At 46.9% G+C, this 18,893-nt stretch overlaps 1 protein-coding gene across 1 annotated transcript in view; it reads left to right on the top strand.

Moving 5' to 3' along the window:
* The window catches only part of SLIT3 (slit guidance ligand 3), a 631,375-nt gene that overhangs the window by 33,520 nt on the left and 578,962 nt on the right, over positions 1–18,893 (top strand). The window contains exon 2 of the mRNA XM_059063071.2: positions 12,578–12,649. Coding sequence (XP_058919054.1) covers positions 12,578–12,649 — 72 coding nt within the window. The remainder of the gene's footprint in view (positions 1–12,577; positions 12,650–18,893) is intronic.

The raw sequence follows: 18,893 nt of genomic DNA, 5'->3' as shown, positions 1-18,893 counted from the left end.
ACTCTGGCTCTAACTGGTGTCCACCTTCACTGCTATGGGTGAAATATGGACATCCACTTTGGATCTCAAGATGCTTTATGGAAGGATGATGCGTCTGGGTGGACTAGGAAAATCAGGGGAAGACCAGGTGCCTCTTCTAGGTTAGTTAAACACGAAGGTCCCCCCCCCGCCCCGCCCTTTCTACATCTTACCTGTGCTCACATTTTACATGCATAATAATCATCAAATTGATGGTCATGGTTACTTACTGAGTACTTACTATGTCACCAGCCCTGTGGTAGAATCACTTTAGCATCTCATTTAATCCTAGGAGCGGGGTACTACTGGTATTATATCCATTTTACAGATGAGGCAACAGAAGCTTAGGGGTGGGTTAAGTAGCTAACCTGAAATCACATTGCTCTCTGGTAAGGTTTGAGCCCAGACTGTTTGATTCCAGGGCCTGATTTCTTAAGCATTAGGCTCTGGAGCAGGGATCTCAAACTCACATGCCGGTAGGGAACGGGCAGGCGACATTAGGTGAGGGAAGCCGATGAATGGGACTGATGAATCCCAGAGCAAAATGGGCTGTTTGTTGCCTCTTAGCTCCAGTTTCCGGTGGCCGTGAAGGCCTAGGGTTCTCACATCACCTGATGTGGGGGAGATAAACCAGAATTGCAGATCTGTATGAAATGCTCCCAAACTGGCAGTTGAGTTACAAATGTTAAAGTCATGCCGAGGACCAGACTAAACATCTCTGTGGGCCAGAATTGGCCCATGGGCTATCCATTTGCAACTTCTACTCTACTGTCTCCAGCAAAGAGCTGGATATGCCCCAGGTGTGCCTCTTCCTGCTGGGGGATGAAGCTGAACAGAGCAAGGCAGGGGTCTCCTGCTGCAAGGAGAGGAAGAGTGGAGCCTCCTTCCCACAGGCCCTCACTTCCACCGAATCCTCCACCGCATACGAGCATCCAGGCTGCCCCCTCTGTCTGGCCCGCTCTCCTCCCTGCAGGTAGCTGTCTGCACGGCGCTGGCTGCAAACTTTTGCAGGTGTAAAATTATATATGCAAGAGTGTTGCCAAGCCAGACATTTAGCCCAGGGAGGCTTAGTTCCCAAACAACTGAGGTAGTGTGAAGCTAGTTTTTTTAAATCGAATTCAGTCCTTTCTCTCCCGACTGCCTGTCTGTGTTTTCAAACTTGTATGTGGTTATGTAACTGATGAGAATGAAGTATAAAAGTCACAGAATAATTGAATGATACCTCCTGTTGTGCTAGTCGGGAGAGGTAAGGCAGGAGGTAAGAACTCTGATGGCTGATCCGCGGGGACACACTACTGTCTGTGACCTGGTGGGATGGTAATTTGACAGTTCTTGAACACATACTGTTTTCTCTCTTCCATCGGGGAAGATGCATGGATGACATTAGGTCCCTTGGGGCTGGGAGAGGAAGCAAAGAAAGAAAGACACCCATTAGGACAGGGCAGTCTGAGCAGCTCCTGAGAACTGTCCTTGGACTCTTCAAGGAATGTTTTCCTTTGGCCAGATTTCCAGAGTCTTGAATGGCTTTAGTTCTGCTGGTCACTTTAGCTATGCGGAGAGTCTAATTTCAACTGAACCACTTTTTTCAGTGTTTCTTTTTTTCCAGAGGGAAGAGGGGGTGTATTAGAAATACAGAATTACTGTACTAATACTAATACTAATGAGCAAAATGTGAAATGGTTAAAAAACAAAACAAAACTCTTCACCCCAGGATCCAAAGAAAACTAGCGTACATTTCTCTGAGCGTCTCCAAGGGGCCTCATTTCACTCAAGGTGTCTTGGGGGGAAGGTGGGGGGAGTAGAGTCTGTGGTCTTGGCTCCCAGGGAGCTTCATGCTCCTTTGGGAGAGGAGGCAAACACACAGGAAACAGGCAGCAACATACGAGGTGGAAGGAAATGTGACGAAAGATCAGAATGAATTGTGCAGAGGCTAAGTGATGCAGAAGTTCAGGGCAGGGACAGATCAGCGCAGGATGGAAAGGCTGGGAGCCCTGCAGAGAGCAGGGGTGGGAGGCTTCACCAAGCCTGGGATGAGGGTGTATTGGTTTCCTGGAGCTGCTGTAACAAAACGCCACAGACTGGGTGGCTTCAAACGACAGAAATATATTCTGTCACAGTTGTGCAGGCGAAAGTCTGAAATTGAGGAATTGGTAGGGCTGTGCTTGCTCTGAAGTCTGTAGTGGGAGTCCTTCCTTGCCTCTTCCCAGCTTCGGGGGGTGGCTGGCGATCCTTGGTGGTCCTTGGCTTGCAGCTGCATCACTCCAGTCTCTGCCTCTGTCATCACATGTCTTCTCTGTGTGTCTCTGTCTCTTCATCTTCTAAGGACTCCAGTCATATTGGACTAGGGCCCACCCTAATGGCCTCTTATAACATGATTACATCAGCAAAGACCCTATTTCCAAATAAAATCATGTTCACAAGTACCGGGAGTTAGGACTTCAACGTATCTTTTGGGGGAACACAGTTCAACCCATAACAGAACAGTACGATTTGGATGAGGGGAGAACGTTGAGGGCTTTCGGGGCCAGCAAATAGCAGGGACATAGGTGTTGATGGAGTGCCTAGTACAGTTCCTGATCTGATGAGTGCTCAGTAAATGTCTATGGACTGAAAGAAGTAAGAATTAACAAACTTATGGTTGCCAGGGGTGAAAGCAGGGCGGGGTGGGGGCTGGGGGTGGGAGGGGGAGGGATAAATTGGGAGATTGAAATTGATGTATACACACCACTGTATATAAGATAGATAGCTAATAAGGACCTACTGTAGAGCACAGGGAACTCTACTTAATACTCTGTAATGGCCTATATGGCAAAAGAATCTAAAAAAGAGTGGATATATGTATACGAACTGATTCATTTTGCTGTACAGCAGAAACTAACACAACATTGTAAATCAACTATACTCCAATAAAAGTTAAAAAACAAAGGAAAAGAATTAAACGAGGCAGGCCAAAAACAGCCATGAGAGACCCACCTGCTGCTGTGCTCTTGCACTGGGAGAGAAGCTGGCATTTGGGGGAGATTAATCTGGTTGTAGGGAGCAGGTTTGATGTCAGGGAAAGAGGCTGAGGGTGGTTAAGTCATTTCGCCGCTTGAGCCCCGCTGTGGTTCTGATTGGTGAAGACCTGAAGTCTGCCCCGTGAGTGTTCCACGGTCTGGGTGCGACCTGCCTCCATATCCCGTGTGGGGCCGTTCCAATCCAGTCACTTGGACCTCCTTTCTGTTGCTTAGGCCCTTCAAGTGCTTTCTCTATTCAGAAAGTTTTTGTGTTTCTGTTCCTCCACTTGGAAATGTCTGCCTTCAGCCTGTCCCCTCATCTGGCTCCTCCTTTTTGTTTGAGTCTTGGACCAAATCTCTCGCACTAACAGAGGCCCCTCCTGGCCACCTTTGCTAACGCTCCTGCTTCTTCCCACCCCACCTTTCTTCTCGTCACCTCACCCTGGCATGATTTCCTGGTTATTTCCTTGTGGCCTGTAGTTCTGCCGTCTATGTGTGGTTGCCTGTGTCCCGCTGTATTAGCTTTCGCTGACTGCTCAACAGTCTTACCACAAACTTGGCAGCTTTAAACAACTCCCATTTATTACCCCACAGTGAGCTGGGGGCCTCTGCTTCACGGTCTCAAAAAGCGGTAATTCAGCTGTTGCTTGGGGCTGTCGTCTCACCTGAAGGCTCAGCTGGGGATGGATCCACTTCCAAACTCTTGAGGTTCTTGGCAGAAGTCAGCCCCTGGCAGCCCGTTAGAACTGGGGGCTTCAGGTTCTTGTGGGTTGTCCTCAGGTTCTCCTTGGCTGTGTGGAGGCTGCCCTCAGTTCCTTGCCTGATTGGCCTTCCTGACATGCTCACTTCATCACAGGTAGCAAGGGAAAGGGTCCCCTAGCAAGGCAGGCACTCCAGTCATAAGTAATGGAACCACAGCGGTGACCTCCTGTCCCCTTGGTGGTATTACGTCAGCGGGAAGCAAGCCATCAGGTCCTGCCCACGCTCAAGGAGAGGGGATTACACAAAGGTGCTAACACCAGGGAGTAGGGATCTGGAGGCTGCCCGAGAAGTTGTGTGCCACACTCTCCAAGAGAATAAAAGTGACAAGAGGGGCCATGGCGGGAATCACAGAGTTCCTGAAAGGAATCTTTGGGGTGTTGTGCAATACCCTAGCCACAAGCACGGTGCCAGGTTCAGAGTAGGTGTTTAATAAAGGCATGCTGTAGGAAGAAAGGAAGGATGCAAGGGAAGGAGGGCGGGGGAGGGAGGAAGTAACGAAGGAAGGAGGGAGAGAAGGGATGTCCCGCTTTCCCCTGCAACATGCCAAAAGTCACAGCTCAACAGATCTGCTTGTGGTTATCCTGAGGCAATGCCTCCGGGTTTTTATACATGCTGTATCTTTTATTGAAATCCTTTTTGCTCCCCCTCACATATTCCCATGCCAACCAACCTGGCTATGACCAAGTCATTCTTGAGGTCTCAATTAAAATGTTACTTTTTCCGAGAAGCCTCTCCTGACCCTGAAAACCAGATAACTCAGTACTCCTTCCTCTGTACTCTCCCATAAGCTTTTTCTTTTTTCATCGGAGTATAATTGCTTTACAATGATGTGTTAGTTTCTGCTGTACAACGAAGTGAATCGGCTGTACGTATACATATATCCCCTCCCTCTTAGAACTCCTTCCCATCATTCCCGCCCCCCGCACCCCCCGATCCTGCCCATCTAGGTCAGCACAGAGCACCGAGCTGAGCTCCCTGTGCTATACCACAGGTTCCCACTAGCTATCGGTTTTACACATGGGTAGTGTATTTATGTCAAACCTAATCTCCCAATTCATCCCACCCTCTCCTACCTGTCCTGTGTTTGTTTATACCTCTGGCACAGTCTAGAGCAGGAGTCTGCACACTATAGCCTCCAGGCCAAATCCAACCTTCGTCCTGTTTTGTAAATAAAGTTTTGTTGCAGCATGGCCACACCCATTAGATTGTGTATTGTCTGTGGCCACTTTCATGCTAGGAAGCAAAGTCAAATGTTGCAATAGAAAATATGGCCAGCAGAATCTAACTTATTATCTGGCCCTTTAAAGAAAATGTTTATGAGCCCCTAGTGTAGGATGCTTACCACAGTCTGTGGTATTTGACCCTTTATTTATTTCTTCCTCACTAAATTCTTGAGTTCCTTAAGGACACAGACGTCGCCAGTTTACCCCTGGTTCCCAGCATTTGGTCCAGGACCTGAAACTTAATGGTCAAGGTATGTTTGTTGAATGAATGAATGAGTGAGTGATGAATCTGTCAGAAATAGAAAACAGGTGGAAAAACTCAAATTAGGGTTATTTGAGGAGGGTCAATTTACAAGGGGCTATTTCAGAGGTGTGGATGTGGCTCAGGGAACCAGGACTCAGTCTTCTCAGGACTAAAGGAGATGGAGCTGTTACCATCCCTAAACCAGAAGAGAGGAGAGGAGGCCAAGTGTTCTGGGGCAGGAAGCGGTCAGTCATGAGGAGGAGCCGTGACCTTTGGTGGCAACACTGGCTAACCTGGGTGACCTCTCAGGGTGGCAACCAGGAGAGTGAATGCCCTTCCTCCCTCTTCTCCCTTCCTCCCAGCTCCTGCTCAACTCAAAGAGAAGAACAGGGCCCAGGAGCCAGCCTTGCAATGTGGTCCATTCAGGTCAGCCTCCCAGCGTGGAGAAAGGTGAATAACTGCAACTGAGGCCACAGCCCCCTTGCCAACTTCTTCTGGTTTGGTTGGAACCTCTTCTTCGCTGGTGATAAACAAGGGGTTAGGCTAGGCAAGAGACATCTTAATTCGGGCCCCTCCTACCCTTTCCCGAGCCGGATTCCCCAAATCGGGCGATGCGATCTTGATGTGAGTGCATCATACCCTCTGAAGGCTTGTTCGGGAGCTTGCTGCCCTCCCCCTCCTCAGACCCGCCACTTCTCTGTGACCCCTGCGCGGCCCCTGCTGTCACCCCCTCCCCATCACTTCCTTCCCATCCGCTCCAGGGGGTCTTCTCTCTGAGTTCCTTCTGTGACGTCTCTCTCAGATCTCTGACTGCCCACTCCCCACCGACTGTAGACCACATCTCTTTAACATTTAATTTTGCATGTTCTTACATCGTTCTCTAAGTATCTCATAAATCTTAGTCCATCTCCTCAACTAGACTGCAAGCTCTCTGACAGTAAGAACCAAGCCATAATTTTTAAGCCCACTTGGCCTGGGCCCCCAAATATGAGAATTGTAGATCTCAAAATGGTCAGGACTTTATGGGTCATGAATCCAGCCTCCTATCTGTCGCAAGGGCCCCCTAGGCATCCTGCCCAACATGAGTCAACTACTAATCTCCGCTTGTATACCCCTGCATGAGGGACTGCTGTGTTGTAGGGCAGCCCTTACAAGTTCACCATATGTTGAGACCTTATCTTCTTTCCTGAAACCCAGAAGGCAGCGCTCTGTATACACTGGTCATACAGAGGGCAGGTGGTCTTAAAGTCTGATCCGAACTGATGGTGTATTCTCTAACTCTGTATGTTTCACCATCACAGATAAACATCTTCTGTGAAGCCAGTGCTAATCTATCCGCTGCATCCTCTCCCTACCAGTTGTTGGCTGTGGGTGAAAATTAACCACTCCAAATGCTGTTTAGAAAGCACTTCCTCACATACTTTACCTCATCGCAATGAGCCTCATAGCAATCCCATAGATCTGGTATTTTTGGTCATACTTCATAAAAGTTTCATCAACAATACCAACAACTGGGGCTCAATAAAGTTAAGTGACTTTCTCAAAGTCACATAGCTAAGAAGTGAGAAAGTAGAGACTCAAATCCACATCTTCTGAGTTTATAGTTGAAGCCCTTTTCTCCAACCCCATGCTGCCTCATTGCGGGTTGTTTTTTGCTCCTCGCGCCTCCTGAATGTGCCACGGCCAAAAAAAATTTTGCACGGATGCCACATAATGAATCAAAAGAAGGATAAATATACACGTGCCAAGATAAGGACAGTGATCTGCCCTAGAACATTTTTGTTTCATTTTTTCCAATGTTGTTCTGAATTGCACTTCCTCCCCACCCCACCAAAGGTGTCAAACAGATGTGGAAATACCGCAGAGCTCCAAGTCACAGCATTGGTTTATGATTCACTGATTGGGATGGGGAAAAATAATGCAGGAGTTTACCATGGTGAAGCCTGTTTATGAAAGCAGTGTGGTAGATGATGAGGAACATGGTAGAAACCAGACATGGGCAAAAACAGCAAGAAAGCACTTTCCCCTGGAGGTTGCAGACGGGCTCGGCGCTTGTACGGGCCCAGATCTCACAAGGGAGATGGGATAAAAAATGCATCAACTTGGCTGGAGTGGGGAGCAGCAAAGCCACTAGGAGTATCCCTACCACATGATAGCAAATTCTATTCTGTTCTGTTCTATGCTATTTATTTATTCATTCATTTTTCTGGCAGTCATTGGTTACCCTGATGTAGTAGAATATGCTTAGACCCTAGCTGGAGATGGGCAGCATGATGTGATGGTTAAAAACATGACCTCTGCATTCAAAGAGCTTGGGTTCAAATCCCAGCCTTGCCACTTACTGCTTGTATGACCTCGTGGCAGTTTGACTTACCGATAAAATCTTCTAAGCTAGGGTGCTTCCTCATGTGAAAAATGGGATAATCTAGGTACCTACTGCATATGATTGGTGACCAGATTAGAGAGAATAAACATAAAGTTTTTGGTACAGTGCCTGGTGCATAGTTTGGACCCAGCAAATATCAGCTCTTTTTAAGGCTGATCTTCAGTATTTTCTATCTGTTGAAGGAAGGTAGTAATACTTACCTTTCAGAACTATTGCAAAGAGAAGGAAAAGAAAAAGGTTAGAAAGCTCCTGACTCAAAGATACTGCATTCATCAATGTAGAGTGCTATAACAAATAGTCTCCAAATTTCAGTGACTTAAGAGTTATTTCTGGAACATGTCTGAGGCTAATATGGGTAAATGGGGAGACAGGGGAGGAAGACCTCTGTTGCATGCAGTCATTCAAGGACTCAGGCTCTTTCTGTCTTCCATCCTTGGAGTCCTCCACTGGATCTATTGAATCTAGCCCAAGATGAGGGAGAAGAAAGAATATGTAGGATTGGGCAGGAAGTTTTATGGAACAGGCCTGAAGGTGGCATATATTACTTGTGCTCATGTAATAATGATGAAAACTCAGTCACGTGGTTGCACCTCCCTGCAAGGGAAGCTGGGAAATGTGGTCTATCTCTGTGTACTGGACAGAAGGAAAATGGTGCGGTGGACAACTTGCCAGTCTCTGCCCCAGTGTTCAATGCATGGCAACCATATTTTGTGAATACTAATATAATACCATGGTGATTCCCATGGCATCCTAAGCCCCACTTAGAGGGATGGGCAACCCTAATCCTGCAGTCTCTTCTTCTCAGAGCCTGAGAGAAGGGCCGGTTCTCACCTCATCCCCACAGTGACATGTGCCCCTCTGAGCCATCCTTGGCCCCTCTGAGTCATTGTTGGCCATAATGACAGGACTGAGGGTCTCCAGAGTGGCAGGCAAGCCTCAGAAAGGACGTGCCATTGAGAGTCATATGAATGGAGTTCCATTGTTAATGGTAAATTGACTATTCAGACATTAAATATTTCTCTTTCATCTCTCTATTGTTGCAAAACGAATCACTCCAAAACTTAACGGCTTAAAGATACGCACTTGCTTTAGTATTGTCTCTCATGGTTTCTGTGGGCAGGAAGTCAAGAGTGGTTCAGCTGGGTGATCTGGCTCAGAATTTCTCATAAGTCACAGTCAGATGGTAGCTGGGGCTGGAATCTCAAAGGCGTCTGCACTCATACACCTGACCTCTAGGCTGTGAAGACTCAAACAGCCAGGACTGGACCAGATAGGGCTCCTCAGGTCTCTCCCTCTCTCCCTCTCTCCCTCTCTCCCTCTCTCCTTCTCTCCTCCTTTCTCCCTCTCTCCCTCTCTCCCTCTCTCCCTCTCTCCCTCTCCCTCTCTCCCTCTCTCCCTCTCCCTACTATTGGGGACTTCAGGTCTTCTGACCTCACATGGCAGCTCAGGGTTCCAGTACAAGTGCTCTGAGAAGCAGCCAGGCAGTCACTTATTGCCTCTTCTAATCTAGCCTCTGAAGTTCTTCAGCATCGCTTTAGCCAGAATCCTGTTTGTCCAAGCAGTCACAAAGGCCTGCTCAGGCTCAACGGAAAGGGGCAGAGACTCCACCTCTTGAGGACAGGTGTGTCAAAGAAACTGTTTGTAGACATGTTTTATTGATGAAACGGCCCCATTTCCCCACCCTACCCCCGATCTAGACGCTGTAATGGCTTTCCCGTCTAGCATCACCCCAGATGGGATCATTTGTGCCCGAGGATGGTTCAGAACTCATACTGGGCTAAAGTAGACTGATTTCTTCAAAGGACAGAGCTGAAGGCTGAGAAATCTGGCTAAGGAGCCTGGCCTGGGATGATGGGTCTGGGGAAGGGATGGACACATGAGGTGGTGCAACCTCTTCTCAGTGTCAGTTTCCTTAGTTCCCATTTTCAGCCAAGCAGGTTGGCAATCCAGGCTCTGTCCTCACCAAACCAAGGCCTGCAAGCAGGAGAGGGTTATGTAAAGCATGGAAGCTCAGAGAACTTAAGTCAGTTACTCAAATTCACACAGCTAGGCGTGGGGAGCGGGACAGAGATTTGAACCCTGACCTGTGTCACCCAAAACCCATATATTCCCTGGCCTCCCTGGCAGTGTGCGCGTTGGGCAGGGGAGGCGGTGGGGTTTGGGGCAGACAGACAACAGAGCTCTCTCCCTACCCTCTCTCTGTAGCCAGATACCAGGGAAACAGGTGTCCTAGACACCCTGCACTGGAGAGGCTGCAGCACTCTTAGCTCTGGCACTCAACTAATTATGGTAACGGTAGCTGCCATGATTACTCAACGAGTGCCTGATAAGCACTGTGTATGCGTCATCATCTCATTTAACCCTCGTAAAAACTCTTGAGGTCAAGATTGTCACCGTCATTTAGAGGGTGTTGGAGAAACTGAGATTTGGAGATGAAGCGAACTGCCCCTAAGTCACTCAGTAGGTGGCAGGGCAGGCATTCAAACTCATGGCTGCTTCCCTCTGAAGCTCAGCCTCCCAGACACTGACACTGTGCCTGAGACAACCCCGCGGTCCCCACCTGAACCCATGCCTCCAAGTCCTCGGCATTTCAGCGGCACACTTTGTGCCCCTTCATAAATAAATATTAATCGAAAATATCAGTGCCGCAGCCGCTAACGCAAGCGGCTGAGTTGCCACGCTGTGTCCTGGTGATTAAACCCTTAGTTGCATTGTCATATTTTCAGTTGTCAGGGTCCCCAAACATCCGTCCCAGTTGAGATGGGGGCTAAGAAGGAACTCGGGGTGATGATGAGCACACACAGATTCCTGTCTGTGTGCTGGTGTCCACTCCTTGCGTGAACAGCTTTCATTATTTCCCTGTGTGAGTCTTGCTCTCCTTTACCAGCCCTCAGCTTAGTCTGAGAAGTCTAAATGCTGCCTCTCTCCATCACAGGCTGGTTAAGAAACAACTTTGATTGTTACTGTATTTTTAAAAATTTTTTTTAATTTTTGGGGAGTTTGGGATTTACATATTCACACTACTGTATTTATTTATTTTTTTAACATCTTTTTTGGAGTGTAATTGCTTTACAATGGTGTGTTAGTTTCTGCTGTATAACAAAGTGAATCAGCTATACATATACATATATCCCCTACTGTATTTAAAATAGATAACCAACAAGGACCTACTGTATAGCACAAGGAACTCTGCTCGATATTCTGTAATAACCTAAATGATTGTTACTTTAGATAGAGGAAAACTGGATGAGGAAGGGAGGTGGTTCCCCGGGGAGGGGGCTCCAGGACTCACTTGATTTTTATTTCAGTATGACTTGAAATCAAGAGAGTAATCCCTCCTCCAGTTTGATTTTTCTTTATACAGAGTGCTAGAATCTGAAAATTGTTTCCCTTTTCATTGTCTGCAACTTGAGAACTCACAGGTCTTTCTGAGGCATAATAACAGGATGGCAACTTTAGGACCTGAGTAGGAGAACCAAAGAAGTAGTGAACGTATGGATGGGGATCCGTCATTGGGAAAATGGCCTTTTACTACCTCAATGTTCTGGCAGGAAGCAAAGTTAAACTCCAACTAGGCCAAAACCTTGAAAAGTTTTCTGATAAAGAAGACATGGTAAATAGGAATTAATTGTTCAGCCTCCATTATTAAAAACTATAACATATTATTCATGGTCCTTTTTTTTTTTTTTTTTTGGTGGTACGAGGGCTTCTCACTGCTGTGGCCTTTCCTGTTGGGAGCACAGGCTCCGGACGCGCAGGCTCAGCGGCCATGGCTCACGGGCCCAGCCGCTCCGCAGCATGTGGGATCTTTCCGGACCGGGGCACGAACCTGTGTCTCCTGCATCGGCAGGTGGACTCTCAACAACTGCGCCACCAGGGAAGCCCCATGGTCCTTTTTAAAAACATTTTTTTTTTGTATCCCGTCTTCGTAGATAGCTTTAGTGAACACAGTATTTATACGATTGTTCACAAGTTCTTTCTTGACTTTGGTTTTCTACCATCCAAGGTGCCTCCTCCTGTACACCAACGCTACCATAATGCTTTGAGCTCTTCCGTGGCAAATTCTTCTCTTTGGGGCCATTTTCAGGAGCTTCAGCCTACAAATTGGGGCAGGAGTAATCCATGAAGCTGTCTTTACCTGTTGTATGAGATTACTCTTGCCAGGCACGTGTTCTACTATGTTGGGCTATGGAGTTAAATGAGATATGGTCTTTGCCCTCAGAGGGTTTGCAGATTAGCTGGAAAATAGACAAATACCTAGGTGGGTACCAAAGTCAGTCAAGATTCCTTTGGTTTCAGGTGATAGAAAATTCAGCTCAAACTGATTTAGGACAAAATATAAGGGAGATGGGATAGATTGGCTCACATAATCTCAAAATACAGAGGTTTCTAGCATCAGGCATGGGTGGATCCAGCTACTTATAGCATAGCACCAGAACCAGTCTCTTTTCATCTCCTGACTCTGGGAATTCTCTCTTCATGGTAGCTAGATAGCTTCTGGCAACTCCAGTGGAGTGAAAGCTATTGGGAATTTGAGTCATGTATGTACTCCTGAAACAATTACTGTGGTCACAGGGAGTGAAGATGCTTATAAGCCTGGCCTAGATCAGGTGCCCATCTCCAGAGTTGGGGAGAGGGGTCAGCCCCACTTGTATGATATGATCCAAGAGTTGGGGGAGGGGGGCTCCCAAAGAAAAATTTATTATCTGAAGAAGGGGCAAGAGAAGCCAGGCAGCTAAACACACCAGGGCTCTACTGTGTACGTAGTGGCTAGCTTATTCCATACAGTGTCCTTCGGGTTGGTTGGGCATGCTCTAGGGAATATCAGTAATCATTGGAATTGCCTTCTCCTTAACAAGCAATGTCCCTCCAGCTTAAGCCAGTCTGGGTTAAATAGACCATAAGTGTAACCTGCAAAACTCTGACCCAAATTTGTTCTCCATTGCAGTGACCTGGACAGAAATAACATCACCAGAATCACCAAGACCGATTTCTCTGGACTCAAGAACCTCCGAGTCTTGTAAGTAACGCGTGGCTCTCCAATGCATTTTCACTCTCAGCTCTTCAACCTTGTGAAAATGTCCCATTGCCCTGACATCACACCTCCAAGCACTGGACAACAAGAATTCGCCCTTCTGCAGCAGAAAGCCCTTCATTAGTACATCTAGGTTTCCTTCCCCAGCTGTCTCATTCTGTGTCTCCATGCTGTAGGCTGGGTTAGACCAATGGAAGAAGTCAGTTCCAGTGACAGGGAACACAGAAGGTTATACACAGATAAATCAACATGCCCAGCTTCTAGGATGACAGCAGGGTCAGGTTGACTAACCATGCTTCCCTTCCATAGAGATGATAATTTCTCCCCCAGCCTGTGAATTAAAAGAGCAATCAGGACAAAAGTTATTTATCTTGTTGCTTAATGGAGAGGAGGGGAGGAAGGAGGGAGACAGTCAGACAGGGTCAGAGCCCTTGCTGAACACTTGCAGCTGTGCAGACAGGTAGCAAAATTTGAGAGGGGCATTGGTGCAGTAGGGGAGCAAGAAATATCAGGTTTCATTGCTAAATATTAAACAATTTCATCCATCCCTAAATCTGAGCGATAAGAAGCTACCCAAATTCTTGTCCACAGACGAGTCTCAGACATTCAGAGGTACAAGAGAGGAGGAATTGGACCCTCTTTCCTTTACTCAGAAGGTGATTTTGACCCATAAATGTGGCTCCAGACCTGGAGTACAGCCTCGGCAATCTGGCTACTGCCTTGGTGTTTGTCGTGTCCTGGAATCTTGGCTGGCAGGTTTTTACTAGAAGTAGCAGCTAAAGTCTTGGTATCTAAAGCCACCTCCTTCTTTTTACTCATAGCCTGTTATAATACAGTGAGTTGTATTCTGGGGACTGGAAATATTAGGTTCTGGTCCTGACTTAGAATTAACTGCCCATGTGACCTTGTACCCTGTTGTACTCCTTTGGGCCTTACTTTTCTCATCTGTAAAATAGGGAATGAGTAGTATATTAGTTTTCTAGGGCTACTGTAACTTTGTACCACAGACTGGGGGGCTTAGACAACAGAAATTTATCATGTCACATTCCCAAAGTCCAAAATCAAGGTGTTGGCAGGGGAAGGATCTGGTCCAGTCCTCTATTCTAGCTTCTGGTGGCCTCGGGGATTTCTTGGCTTTAAGAAAGCTGTCTCTGGGTCTCTCTGCATTGTCTTCCTTCTACGCGTGTCTGTCTCTGTGTCCAAATTTTCCCTTTTTATAAGGACACCAGTCATATTGGATTAGGATCCATCCTAATGGCCTCATTTAAACTTGATTACTTAGTAAAGACCCTGTCTCCAAATAAAGTCACTTTTTGTTATATTGGGAGTTAGGGCTTCAATATATGAATTTGGGGGGGCATGCAGTTTGACCCATAACAAGTATTTAGAAGTCCTTCTAACCCTAATAGTTACACATGCAATGCTTTATGATTTTGACACTTTCACAAACAATGTGTTTATTCTCACTGAAACCTGTGGAACATTACTTGTGTCTCATTGTTTTCCTGATTGAGAAGTAGATGGTCATGATGATGGCGATAACTGATGTATATATGGTACCTTCCACAGACCAAGCTCTGTTATACAGCTGTTAACCCTTATCTGCCCAGAGGAAACAGGCACAGATAGGTTAAGTGGTCCCAACTCCACATAGCAGGGAACTGAAGGAGGAGGACTCAGAAGCCAGAATGTGTGCTTTCTAACCTCAATGCAGTGCCCCTGTTCATTTGTGTTATAGGAAGTTTAGAAAACCAGGAAGGTGATAGTCTAGGAATTTTGTAAGTGCAGCGTGATATGCAAGTGGCTGACCGGAGTTTCCCTGAGCAACAGGGTGTGGGACTGCTAGGATCTGAGTGCAGGGCCTCCAGCTAGCACATGCTCTCCCCTCGATGTGGTCTCTGGTCTTTGGCCAGTGCACCCCGCCTCCCACCATCCCTGGAGGGAAGACCCTACCCTCTGCCAAGTCTTTCTTTTGCCCCAAGCAGTCATGCGTCTGTCAAATGACTGGCAGCTCCGACAAGTGTGTGTGGATCAGAATGGAGATTGGGATAAAGGTGGGGGATTTTCATGGCTCACTTTTACGGTGATTTTTATTAAAGAGTTATAGGCAGGGGCTTCCCTGGTGGCGCAGTGGTTGAGAGTCCGCCTGCCGATGCAGGGGACACGGGTTCGTGCCCCGGTCCGGGAAGATCCCACGTGCCGCAGAGCGGCTGGGCCCGTGAGCCATGGCCGCTGAGCCTGCGCTTCCGGAGCCTGTGCTCCACAACGGGAGAGGCCACAGCAGTGAGAGGCCCACGTACTGTAAAAAGAAAAAAAAAAAAAAAAAAAGGAAAAAGATATAGGCAGTAAACTGATTCCAGGTCACTTACCAACTTAAAGAACCAACACTTAACTTCTCTATTTTTTTCCATTTTTTCCCCCAAGAATCTGTGAGAAATTTCCTTTCATACAAGTCAGAAATTTCACCTAATGCTTCATTTTTCTAACAAAGTCAAAAACAACCCTTTGATTTTCTTACCATTATATCAGAAAGACTAATAAAAATTCCAATTTCCATATCTGCTCTCTGCAAACAGAAAGTTTAAAATAATCACAGAAGATCATATTAATATCCTCTGGATGGTCTACAACATTCCTTTGACTAGGGTTTATCTTTTCAGTTAATTGGTACATTCTTCTTATTTTGATAAGCAGTGCTGAAACCCTCCCCCTCCCCTCACTTCATAGACTCTATTAATATACTGTGTTTCATGATCTTCCTTAGCAACTCAAAGACAATCCCATTCAAGTGGCCCTTTATTAGTGTGAAAGAATTTGCTACGTGGGGTAGCCGAAATGCTTTCTAACTGACACCAATAAAATATCCAGACATTTAAACCACATTTTCCCTCAGTCTGTTCTTTTTAGCTGAGTAACCTAGACAACTATCTTTTTGAAAAGCTTTCATCACACCTCGGCGTATTCCCTGTATCTGTTTCTTATTTACAATTTATAGTGAAACCAGAAAAGACTCAGTCATCTTGAATAACTTGAGCCTGCCACCCATTTCCATGCAGAACTGTTAATACGGTGCAGGTGAATGGGCGAAAGCAAATAAAATGGAGATTGGGGAACTTCGGCTTCATCCAGAGGTTTTCCCCAAAGAAAGTACATTCAGGGGGAAGATATAAGAATTGCTTATATCAATTTTTTCTTCCAAGGGGCAGGAATAGGAAAAGGTCTCTTCTGGTGGTATCAATTATATTCCCTTTCTTAGCAGTCTGTTGCAAGAACTCTTGCAAGTATGCCCACAATGTGGGAACCAGCTTTATCCCAAATGGGGTTAATAAAAGAGTTAAACTCCACCCCAGCCATCATCACATGGGGGCAATTTCCGATTCTGATCCAGTGTTAAAAGTAAAAAAATAATAATGCCGAAAGAACTGAAAATGAGCACAGTCTGTGTCCCTCTAACTCAGAACAGATTCAAGCCGTAGTCAGCCCTTCTGGGTGTCCAGCCCCTCCTGGATCCCCGGGTCTCCTGCATCTGCTCAGTAAAATGAGAGTGGTAGCGATGGTTTTAGCACAAACTCCTGAATTGCATCGCAGCCTAGAAGTCTGGATGGGAAGTTCACAGCTCATTCACCTCTGAGCCTCAGGGACCAGCGGGAGGGAGTGGTTACCTGAGTCCAGCAAAGGAAGGACTGCCTGTTAGCACCTGGGGTCTTAGGTGGAGGAATGCAGTCCACCTGCAGTGACTTGGCAGGGAGGGAGCTGGGAATAAATCCCACCCTCTCATCTCCTGCTGGTGACTCCCTTTGGCTGAACCCAATAGGAAACCAGAGTCAAGGAAGCTTCTTGGTGAAGCCGGTAAAAGTTAGCCTCCCAGGGCTTGACCAAAGAGGAGGAGGGGCAGGTATCAACCATCCCTTCTACTCCCCTTTCTGAAAGAAGCTGGTAGTGTTAGATTAGTTAGGACAGAACTAAGAGATTCCTCGTGGGAGGTTGGAGTTAGACTCCTTCAGAAACCCTGAGGGAATGTGACACTAAGCCACCCTAGTGTTGCTCCTTGTAACAATTGGGAAGTAATGACAGCAAGCTCTGCGATGGATTGATTGATAGGAAAAACCCAGCTGAACAAACCCCCAGTCACAAATATTGAACTGGTTCCCTGTTTAGCAAGATGTGCTAGTGTGAGTCTACTAGCATTCCAAGGCCCTCCTTGCCATATGGCAGGATGGAAAAAGGAAGAAAAGGGAAGGAAAAGAATATTTATTAAGCCTCTGATTGTACTCCAGATCCTGGGCTAGATAATTTATATACTTTATTCCACTTTTATTCTTACAAGGACTTATGAAATGTTTTATTTGTGCTGTTTTACAGATGAGGAAACTGAGTCTCTGAGAGGTTGGCTAGATAGTTCAGAAGCACACCATGAGCTAGTAAGAAATCAGAAAAGGGATTCTCAACCAAATTTGATAGGCACACCAGATTGCGAGTTAGGTCCACCCTCACTAGCTGTGTGACTTCATACAAATAATTTCTCCTTGGGCAAGTCTCTTAACCTCTGTTCCTGGGAGCCCATGTATGTTTTTTTTTTTTTTTTGTGGTACGCGGGCCTCTCACTGTTGTGGCCTCTCCCGTTGCGGAGCACAGGCTCCGGACGCGCAGGCTCAGCGGCCATGGCTCACGGGCCCAGCCGCTCCGCGGCATGTGGGGTCTTCCCAGACCGGGGCACGAACCCGTGTCCCCTGCATCGGCAGGCAGACTCTCAACCACTGCGCCACCAGGGAAGCCCCCCATGTATGTTAAGTGAGGAGCCTATATGAGACCAGCCTACAGGGACCAGAAGGAACATAAATGTGTGAATCAGAGTGGATGAGGACTCTGGCCTCATCCAATGTTGTTGATATTTGGAAATATGAGAGCTGATTTTGGAGTTTCTTCTGTGGGGTGTGCATGTGTGTATAATATCCCGATTTTTTAAAATGTTTGCAACAAATTCTCAAAAATATAAGATATCGTTGAGCCCATACAAGATACCCCCATCGCTCTGATAGTCAGAAACCTCATGTGTCCTGGACTAGCCTTTCCCTTGATGTAAAATCAGTATGTGCTGTGGTCCAGCGTCCTCTTTAGTGTTTTATTCATTCACTAAGTCTATGAAGTGGCTGCTGTGCGGGGCACCTGTGTTAGGGCTGGGACTGTGACGACAGACAGAAGACCTTACCCTCTTGGTCCTTGGGCACAGTGGGGAAGATGAACTTGAAACTAAACACAAGGGCCTGAGTGTTAAGCCTAAGAAGTGCAGGAGGTTATGAGATATCTCAGAGGTGGAGGGCTGACATGCAAGGAGTCACTCTGAAGTGAAGGCCAAGCTTCCTCAAGGCTACTCTTCCTTCCTCTGCTTTTCCATCAGGTGCCTCGGGGCGCCTGTCCTCCCGCCTGATCCAGAGGAACCCACAGCCATTCTAAACTCCACCTACCGAAGAAACATCCTTCAGTCACAGCTGCATCCTGGCTAAGTCCCATTCAGCCACCAGGGTCAGCCCTGGATGGAAACTATGCAGCCTCACTCCTTCTCTTTCCTACTGTTCAGCTAATCCATTTTAAGCTGCCATTTTTTTTTTTGTTTTTCAAACTTAGGGAAACAAATGTTTCATTGTCTGCTCAATTCTTAGGATATGCCACATGCATGAATCAAACTTGTAATCGTCTGCTTGGAGGACTTCGGAGGTCAGCAGAGCCTGTGGCTAGGAGGACTTAGCTTTTGTGCCAATCACCTTCACGTTGGGAGCAGCCAGGCCCTGGGCTTGTGGAGTTTCCGGCACAGGCAGGCACCCAACAGTAGCTTCAGCCTTTCTACGAGGTGACCCAGAGACAGAGTGAGCCGAGAAGGCCCTTTTCAATGAAGTATTTTTGAATCCTTGGAGGAGGGAGCTCCGAGGGAAGAGATGCTGAATATATGTGTGGTTTTTATAAGAAGCAGCTTTTACCTCTTCTTTTTCTGTGCAACATCCTGCAGTGCTTGGGAGGGTATTTGCTGAGAACATTCTTAAAATAGAGGCTTGGAAACCAATCTGTCAGGTAGAAGTATGCAGGCGGTGAAACCCTGGTTACCGTGACACCAAGCTGGGATGTGAATTGTCTTGTCCCCCCAGACTGATCCTGGCTGAGGGGGCCCATCCGAGGGTCGAGGGAGGGGACTGAGTGACCATGCCTGCACGGCCTGCAGCCTAGTACAAGGATC

This window comes from Kogia breviceps, chromosome 4 (assembly GCF_026419965.1).
Source record: "Kogia breviceps isolate mKogBre1 chromosome 4, mKogBre1 haplotype 1, whole genome shotgun sequence".
In the NCBI taxonomy this organism is placed as follows: domain Eukaryota; kingdom Metazoa; phylum Chordata; class Mammalia; order Artiodactyla; family Physeteridae; genus Kogia; species Kogia breviceps.
This window is presented reverse-complemented; position numbering and strand designations above follow the sequence as displayed.